This window comes from Cinclus cinclus, chromosome 16 (assembly GCF_963662255.1).
Source record: "Cinclus cinclus chromosome 16, bCinCin1.1, whole genome shotgun sequence".
Taxonomy (NCBI): domain Eukaryota; kingdom Metazoa; phylum Chordata; class Aves; order Passeriformes; family Cinclidae; genus Cinclus; species Cinclus cinclus.
In genome coordinates, this window is record NC_085061.1 from 12,773,254 (window position 1) to 12,783,135 (window position 9,882).

General features: G+C 49.2%; 1 protein-coding gene across 2 annotated transcripts in view; it reads right to left on the reverse strand.

The window, feature by feature from the left end:
- Positions 1 to 9,670, reverse strand: part of AXIN1 (axin 1) — a 72,132-nt gene extending 62,462 nt beyond the window's left edge. For both annotated transcript variants that reach the window (XM_062503500.1, XM_062503498.1), the window contains exons 1-2: positions 9,543 to 9,670; positions 6,605 to 7,576 (exon numbers count right to left, since the gene is read on the reverse strand). In XM_062503500.1, the coding sequence (XP_062359484.1) occupies positions 6,605 to 7,482 (878 nt within the window). In that variant the 5' untranslated portion in view covers positions 7,483 to 7,576; positions 9,543 to 9,670. The remainder of the gene's footprint in view (positions 1 to 6,604; positions 7,577 to 9,542) is intronic.
- Between the last annotated feature and the right edge of the window lie 212 nt (positions 9,671 to 9,882).

The window sequence follows — 9,882 nt, forward strand, 5'->3', positions numbered from 1 at the left end:
CAGGCAAAGCAGCTAGCTCTGGCACACAGGAAGGGAACAAGATGTGTGTCTCCAGAAGAGTAAGACCTTTCCTGAAATTCCCTGAGCTGGGTATTCAGGGCTGCACCAGTGAAGGAAGGGGCTGCTTTGCACCTGGTCAGCTGAGATGGATACTGCAGTCCACAGAGGAACTCACAACTGAGCCATGTGTGTACTGTAAAAGAGGAATAAAATGAGCCTTTCCATAAACAAATCATCTCAAATCCAGCTGACTGCTATGGGAATGTGTATTTCCAGGAGCATGATCTTTGTAGAGTCCAAAGCTGCCCTTCCAAGTGAAGCAGACGTTAATTAACTAATTTATAGCATTAGGATAGATGGTGTCAGACATACTTTGTATCTGGTAAGTTCAGAAGCGTAGCTTACATCTGGCATTGTTCCACATCCAAATCATCTCTACTAACCCTGCAGCAGAGCTCCAACATCCCATTGCCAGGGAAGAGGTGGATAAAGAGGCACCAAGGACACCCAGCCTCACCCACGCTGGGGTGGCACAATACAGGCTGTTCCAACACTGTCAGCCCAGACTGAGCAAACCCCTCCTCTCAACCAAGTGTCAAATCTTTTCAGAGAGATGCTCACAATTATATTCACCAGCAATTTGACTTTTTAATCATTTCAATTACTGTGACTAAAACCTTTCAATTGGAACAAAACCAGGGGAAAATAACCCCTCTCCTTCTGAAGCAGCCTGCCTAGCTTAACAGACCATACCAAATTGTGAAGGTTTTTGCTTTTGTGGTCTTCACATATTTCATTTAATGCAGATAATTAACCTCAGTTTCTAATTTCAAATCCTCCACATAAGGAAGCAAAGTGACTGAATACATACACTGACAGATGGAAAATTAAAATATTACCACAGCTTCTGCATGGCTCAAAAGACAGGGCCTCGCAAAAGATCTTTCTTCTTTTATTTGACTGATTAACTGTAATTTGCCTAATGGATTTAAGGATGAGCCTAATAATCCAATGATACATCCAAGCACCGATTTAGGATATCAGCACCTCTGTTCTGATATTTTTTTAAAACATAGCAATTTTCTGCATTGCACAGTCACTTCTGAAACCAGATTTTCCCACCAACTGTAATAAAATCAGGTCCGTGATTTATTTTGAACGGGTGGTGACTGCATGACTGGGCTTGCACCAGGCAGCCACAGTACTGTAACTTCCTGGAGCACCTTCTGAAGCCCCAAATCTAGAGATGACCCAAGACCATAACATGTTCCAGCAGCCACTAACAAAGCCCAGCAGGCAGCCAGGACTTCTTGGGAAGGTGGGAAATCAACCCAGCTCAAACCTAAAATGGGGCCAGCATGTGTTCCCCCAGCATCCCCACACCACTCTCAGTCCCTTTTCCATGAAGAAAGTCCACCCTAACAGGATTTCACAGCCTGCCTCAATAGTTAATAAATCCAGAATTTAACAGACTATTAAAGGAAAACATCCAAGAGGCAGTAATTTTTAAAATGTCCAATGGCAACTAATTATTCAAGGGATTAGTCCATTATAGTAACAACAAAGAAACTCTTAAAACATAAAGCCAAGTTGAACGGCAGATCAAAACCAAGGTGTTCCCACCCTGTGGCCACCTCCTGGGTGTACTTCTTAGCATCCTGGCATTGGTTCAGCTCCCACTCAACCTTTTAGCACCCCATTCTTTCTGAAACCAGGCAGAACCCAAACCAGTCTCCTCAAAATACAGTATTTCATGATCTGTGCCATCATTGTAAACACACAACAGAACAGGACCATCACCAGGACTGGACCAGTCAGGCCACAGCTCTGTCTGACCCAGTCATGAGGCACTCCAAGGACTGAGATTCCCACCCCTCGTGCTGTACTCCCAGGCTGCTTCATGGTCCCAAGATTTTTTTTCACCATGTCCAACCTGAATCTCCCCAGGACCAAAAATGGGGACATAACTTCCCTCTTTGACTTTTAAGAGAAACTATTCTGTAACCCAAATAAAACTCAATCACAACAAAACAAGGCTTTGTTTGCTGGAGGATGAGAGAAAACACTATTCATTTATCAGAGTGCTAAAATCTTAACTACCTGTCTTTAAAAAGAAGCCAAAGCACTGATCCATGACCAAACACAAACACACCACTTCTTCATTTTGATTTGTGTGGAGGCAAAGCTATGGGCACAAAAGGTATTCTTCAAATAAAATCTATTTTAAAACTTGACAACCACTAACATACATACTTCACACTGTTATTGTAATGTAAGCATTTCCACACAGAAGTTTCATCAGCTTAACAATATATTTTACAAAGCTGGCATTGACTTCTGTGCAAAAACACCATCAGTCTCTGTCCTGTGTATCTCAGAGTGCTCCGGCCACTAAATTACCACTTAGAGCTCTTAGGACCAGATCCCTTTCCTGTTGGATTCACTGATTTCTCTCAAGAACAATGCAGAAGCCCAACTACTCTTCTACAACTTATTTTCTTTGAAACTGGAAACAGCCACTGCTCTGCTAGGATTCCAAACATGGTTGTACTGATTACAAATGATACTGTGGGCCGAGCAATTTTAATTCAAGATAAGCATTCCCAACTTTATATATGGGTCTAACATTCAGCAGCTGACTTCTTCCTGCAAACAAGCTCCCATGAAGCTCCAACAGCCTAGCTCCAAGATGCATGTGCTGCCTCTCCAGCTAAAAGAAGCATCAGTAAGAGGGCAACACATGTTTAAATTTTCTAAATATGACTGCTCCTGCACCAGCGTTTGTGATTTTGCATCCTCAGTTTTCCAACCGGTCAGTACAATTAACACCAATTTCTTCAACACCACACAGTCTTCAGTCAGAGGTGTGCAATTTAATATTTAATTATGAACGAAGCAGCCAACCTCAAAATTAGGGCTGCCAGCTAAACTTCAGCCAGCTCCTTCCTGATGCAGCCCCAGCTTCTGACCGCTGGTTTATGTTCCCTAAAGCCATGGAGAGATTCTGTGCTTTCCCTAAACCAACCTCTACACATTAGTTTGTCATTGCATTGTCCCAGATCATCCCTCTAAAGCTTCTTCAGCTTTTCTCCACTTGCCTCCTCCGCACAGAGCATCATGAAGTGTTGGCTCTGTGTTTTGGGGAGAACTGCCCTCCCATGGGTCCAGAGAGGCTGCCAGTGCGTGGGCACAGGCACAAGGACTCTCCTGGTGATTCCTACCAGCCTGGAGAACCACATCACCCACCCTTTCCATTTGAACCACCAACACTTGTGAAACGCGGTGAGCTTAGTCAGTTCAGCACTGTGGAAATTGAAGTTTGGAGCCAGCTTCCTTTAAAAAAGCTATTAAAGCTTGGAACCAGCTTCTTAAAACCATCATGTGTCCTCTAATCACCATCATGCAGGCTTCCTCTTCAATACCATACCCTTCACGGAATGGGTCAAAACCCGAAACAATTGGCAGAACTAACGTAAATCTCTCAGCTTGCCTGGTTATCAGGAGAGATGAAGGTAGAGCTGCTGGCAGGTAACACCACATGCTCTTCTCACTTCCCACCACAGAAGAAAGCAAAGGCAAGGCTGCGAGAGTGCTGCTCCCCGATGCTTTGGCAGTGGGACAGGAGCCCCTTCCCACACAGAGCTAAAGAGAGAGCACGAGAAACCCACCCCAGCAAAAGACCCAACCAAACCATCAAGCACCAAATTCCCAAGGTTTTCAGAGGCTGCGTTTTCCGGGAGCGCTCGAAAAGCAGGCTGCAGGCGGTTCTCAGGCACGGGTTTAATTTCTGCTCTCCAGCTCCGAGGGACGCTGTCCCGGCGTGTCGGAAGAAGGTTAATGAACGATTTAGCCGCCCTCACAACCACGTTAGTGTCACTTTCGGAAGCTGCGAGTTAATGCCTGAGATCTTCGGGGGTTACCCTCTTTGAAGTTCACTGATCCATAACCAATGTCCAATTAATTTGCAGGAGCCGAACGATAATGACTATTGGCCTTTTGCGACGCATACAAAAACACAGTGGGTAACAGTGATGCTTTTGGCTTCAGGCTATTCTCAAATCTGCCTGCACATTTGCACACCTTCAAAAATATCCAGTGCTAATAATGGGTTGTTTTCTGCCCTTTGAGGAACTTTTTACATTTGTTCTCCCAAGAGCAGAGCTACTGCATCAAGATTTATGAACTTTCTGCTGGAAAAAAAAACTGGAGCTGATTCAAGATGCTCATTTGCTAACAGAGAAATACTTCTATTGCATTTGCTTAGATTCCTCTTTATTTAGGGTTTCCATGGAAGCCAAGGAATAGAAGTTCAATCTTGGGAAGATTAAACAGGCCTTGAGATATAATGCAAAACAGCTTATTTCAACATTCCCCAAAGAAGAGAAATGAGAAATTCTTCCACACATATGCCAAATAAAAAGAGGTTTGTGGAAATTTTCAAAATAAATTGGGACTCAGCTTTTCAAATGCTGCACGCAGCCATTGCTTCCCGCTGCAAGCAGCTTCCCCAGCTTCCAGCACACTTCCTCAGGTGAGAGTGTAAATGAACAAGCAGTCTGCAGGATAAAGATGCTACAGCTTAAAAACCAGCTTGCTCAAGGCTGCTATTGCTATACAACTTCCAGGAAGAAGGTTAATTCAACCACGAGGTCTTGCTCAAAGAGGAACAATCACCTCGTAAATTAGTATCTCAGCAGTTTTTAGGATTAAAAAAATGCAGAGATTATTCACTTCAGCAGCATCTTCTATGGCAATGCTCTGGACTCCACAGAAGCTGACAGACCAACATTTAAAAAATAAAATAAATCCCTTATCTTCAGCTACTCCAGGCTGAGAAGTGGCTCCTGCTCTGGTGAGAATTGCAAACATTTGCTTGCCTCCCTACCTCACAGGTCAGCAGAGTGTCAGCAGCCAAAATGACAGGCTGTTGGACACCACAAATTAACAGTCACACATTTTCTCTGATCTCCCTCCTCCAGGTAAAGATTCATTTCACGTTGTTCCAATCTCCTATGAAAATGCCCAGGACTGATGAACTCTACTTCAAAACACTTCTATTTCACAGCACATTTCTTAAACAATTTTACAACCTGGCACAGATATATTCAGATAATGGGTAAACTGCACCTTTTCCTTGAAGCTGAAGCTTAACAGCTCAGTGTCACACACAGGATTTACTACCTGGTCTGGTAAGGAAACTAAACACAGCTGACCCTCAAGCTATTTTCAATCTTAACACCATTATTGTTTAAATAACAAGATACTTAAATCACAGACTTTTCTAATAATTTATGGTGAGCACCCAACTGCTCAGCAAAATGCACTTCAAGGCACATTCAAGGTTTTTATTAATTCCATGGGAAAGTCCCAAGACACTGGGATTTTTCTTTCTGACTCTCGATTAAAACAGCGGGAGCGCACATGAATTCTCCTTTTCTCCCCCCTCCCCAAGAGTTTCACATGCAACATTCCCTCCTCAAAATCCGTAAGAAAACAAGAATCAAACCGAAAACATTTTGCCATCTGAAAGGCGCCGAAACCTTGCGCGGGGTGGGATGCGCTTCCAGCTGCCAGCCTAAAGGGACGGCCGAGGGAGATTAAACACAGAAATGCTTTTCATAAGGCAAGAGGCTTTGAAGAGGACAGTTCAGTTACTTCATTTCGTAATCTTCACAAAGCGTCAGATTTTAGCCTAAGCAGGTCTTAAAACAAGGAGATTTTATTTTAAAAAGGGGGGAAAAAAAAGTAAGAATGTGTTCTGGCCGGGTTCTGTTGATTCAGCAAGGGTTAGACACACACACATGCTTATTGATCCCAGAGAGCTCCCTGCTAAGTTAATTGTCTGGAATTTTAACTGAGCTCTCAGCAAGTTTCAAAATCCATGTTGGCTGGAAGTGGGTGGGGGACCCAGAAAAAAACAGGCTGCAGAACTGTGCAAATCTTACAGCTAAAAAAACCCCCAGCAATTACTTTTGTGAAGGGAAGAGCTTCAGCAGGGCATGGTTTTAACTGGATTTGGGGATTCTGACTCCGATACCGCTAGAATTCAGTTCTGGAAATCTCATATGCAAAGCAGTACCATTATCAGGGAGCACCATCAATGCTGCTTCACTCCTACCCACATCATCAAGGTGAGCGTATCTATCTCCTATGAGCTCCCAGTTGTGGCTCATGACAATTTTTACACAGGAAGTGTCACCACCAGCTGTACCTGCCCACGTTACAGTACCTGAGCACTGACCTTCTGCTGGTGGAGGCTATAATAAATGTGGTACTGCAGCTTGCTCAGCCACCTGTATGTGCATGAGGGCTGCCCATGGCTTTGCACTGCCCACCAAGCCCTACCTGCCTCCAGAACACTTCCAGCAGCAGTTTCTCCAGCTGAAGAACGTGCTGCAGGGATGATTTGCCACTATCAGACAGGAACAGCTGAAGACACCTTTAAAACAACCTGTGATTAGTTTTGAACAAAGCTTTGTTCTCCATCAAACCACTTGGCAATGCCATCCTGCACCAGTGTGCATGCTCCCCAGCACCTAAGGTCTTCCAAGGTTTCCCATGTCCCCCATGCCCACGGCAGCTCTCTGACCCACTCCCCACCTACCTGAACTCCCTGCCCTCACTGTAGCGCCGGGCAGAGGCCGCACGTTGCGTGGCCGTCTCCAGAAGCAGCTTCTGCGTGAGCCTGCTGGAGGGCGCCGAGTCCCTGCTGGCCTCGGGCTCGGCCTCTTGGTCACACTTCCACTCCTCATCCTCATTCAGAGTTGGCAGATAACCAGGTAGCCCTTTACCTGTCCCAGACCCTGAGCTCGGATCACTATAAATTTTTGGACTTTCCCCACCTGTCCTTGTGTATTCCAAATAAATATCCGACTTAAGGAACAAAGGGTAGGTATTGTCTTCTATCATGCACTGAATTTCTGTTTGGGCCTGGTCAAACATGTCAGGGTCAATCTGCAGTTTCATGACACAGTCTTTGATGAAGCTTTTTGTGGCTGGTTTGATCTGCCGGGACACAATGCCATTGTTGTCAAGGATGTATTTTTTGTAAATGGCTTTTGCCAGCTTGAGTCTTTTTTCCTCATTAGACACACACGGCTCCAGCTTCCTGAAGCCACTGCAGGCAAACCAAAAGTCCAGCAGATCCGCACAGTCCTCCTGTTTCAGGAAAGTCCTGAAGAGGTTGATGCCATCTTGATCATCCAGCAAGGAGTGCAGTGACTCGGCCCACTTCAGGTAGGGTGGAGTTGGCGAAGCACTCCCCTCGGGCTCGTACCCCAAATCCAAATCAGAGCGCCTCGGTGTTGCCGTGGACGTCTCATTTCTGACCACATCACCTTTACTGGAGTAGAAACCATGGCTAACTGGTCTTGGGTCTGTGGACACGAGCTCCCCTTCCTCACCAGGAACCGGTGGCCTTGGAGCATCTTCAGTGAAGCTTCCTCCGAGGTCCAAGGGGAAGCCTTTCCCCTGGATATTCATTTTTCTGGTACTTGCTTGCGTGGGAACAGTGAGGGATGAGCACCAATCTCAAATCACCAATATTTGTAGCTCCAAGGTGAACAAGTTTGTTCGGCTGAAACAGATGAGGGAAAAATAAGCGAGTATCACTGGAAATAAACACTCCAAGACAACAAACTAGTGGTTATGCTCTGCACCTTTGCTGTACTAACATCTCTTTTTCAGCAGAATCAATGGCTTGGGAACTTCCCAAAGTACAGAATCAAGCTCGAGCCAGGAAGAGGCTAAAAATGACAGTTACAGAATATCCTAAAACTTTACATGAAGAATTTGGCATCACTGATACAGCTGACACCATGCTAAAACAGCAGCCAATTTCCCAACACTGGTTTATACATGACCCTGGCATGTAGCAGCCCACATCCAAGAGGTCCATACTCAGGTGCCACAGGACACATGCCATCTTCTGCACTGCCACCAGCTCCTCTGCACTGCCTACCTGGACAGGACATACATCAGATCATACTAAGGCAACACTTTTTCATCTGACTATCAATCTAGGAAATTCTTATCCTTAAACAGGAATTTAAGGCTTGTAAAAATTATTTTTAAAGAACATCCAGTTAGTCCTGAAAACAGGGCTGCACCTTAATCAAACACAGGTGGCTTTCGTATGCTCAAGTGACATACCAGAGCCACATTCCTCACAAATCTCTGTTTCAGAAATGCGCTGCATCGCCTCGTCTAGCTCTAGGGGAATCCAGATGCATCGTTGACCCTAATATTTTGGGCATCTGGACTGCATTCTTGCTTCAGATGGGCATGTTAGTGCAGGAGCTCAGTTCTAGCACTGTTTTTTGTAGGCAAGCCGTTGAGAAAAGGTTCGTTTATGCTAACAAAATTGCATGCTAGAAGCCTGGGAAATTTTCAGGTCATCAAAGGAAGATGAGAAAAACACCTTGAGAAGGAAACCTGATCAAGTACGATGTTTTTAAAGAGCAACGAGTCAATATGGAGGATGGAAGGTATGGGGAAGGCAGCGAAGGAAGAAAAGGGCAATCCCTGGTTTGCTGCTTCTGCTCCTCAAATTAACCTCATCATTTAAAGTGAGTAGCAAAAGCCTTGTGTTACAGAACAGCCTCAGCCTCTAAGCCCCAAGTACTGCAAAGCACCAGCATCCTCACAAATTATTCCTTGCATTGGATTAACTCAATTGCATGTAAAAGCACACCAGGAAAGACGCATTTTAGCTCGCCCTCCCTCTCAAAGCAAACCCCACACTAACGAACATCCTCGGGATGCTTTGCCATTTTCCCCCCATTTCCTGATCCTGGCTAAACTAAGAACCACAGCCGACGCCGTGCCTATCCTTACAGCCCACCTGTCCATCGTGAAACAAGCCAGCGAAGCCAGGAGCGGCCAGCGAGGATGGCCGGGCCCCGTGAGGAGCGCGGCAGGAGCCAGCACCGCACTCACACCCGGCCCGAGCCCCCGGCACGCAGCCCCTGCCCTGGCACCGCGGGACGGGGCTGGGCTTCGGCACCACGGGGCGCTTCTGGAAGCGGCCGCAGGATTCGGCCCCCGTTTGCGGCGCAGGACACCGGTGACCCCCCCGGCCGGGTGAAAGGGAACCCCCGGGGCAGCGGCCCCGCAGCCCCACAGCCACGCCGGGCATTGTTGCGGCGGGGCGGCGCTGGCTCCGCGCCCCGGCCGGGGCAGCCCCGGGGAGCCTGCCGGAGGACACGCGAGGCGCCCGGCCGAGCCGCCCGCCCGGCTCCGGAGAGGACCCCCGGCCGCCCCGCGGGAGGCGCGAGGCCGGGCGGGCACCGGGGCGGCCCCGCCGCTGACAGGGCGCCGCGCGGGGCCCCCGCCGCCCCCCGGGCAACTTCGCGGGACCCGGCCCGCGCCGCCCCCCCGCCGCCGCCCCCGGCCCCGCTCAAACCTCCCGGCCCGCCCGGCCTCCCCCCGCACCCGGGGCGGCCTAGCCCGGCTCGGCGGCCCCGGCGCGGCCCCGCGCTCCCGCCCGCGGCGGCCTCGGCGCGGCCTCGGCGCAGGGCCTGGGCCGGGGCCGCCTCACTCACCCGCGCGGAGCGGCGGCGGCGGCGGCGGCCCGGGGCGGCGCGGGGCCCGGCCCATGCGGCTCAGCGGCGGCCCGGAGGGGCGGCGGCGGCACAAAGCGGGCGGCCCGGGACGCCCATGACCGCGGCCGCAGAGCGGGTGGCGGCGGCGGGGAGCGAGAGGAGCAGCAGCAGCGAGCCGAGCCCCGCTCCGCTCCGCTCCGCCTGCGCCGCTGCCTCCCAGCCCGGCACGGCGGCTCAGCCGCGCCCCCCGCGCCCCCGCCCGGTACTGCGGGACCGGCGGCCGGAGCGGGGCGGAGCGGGCCAGGCCCGGCCCAGCCCGGGGAGGCGTCGCGGCCGCACG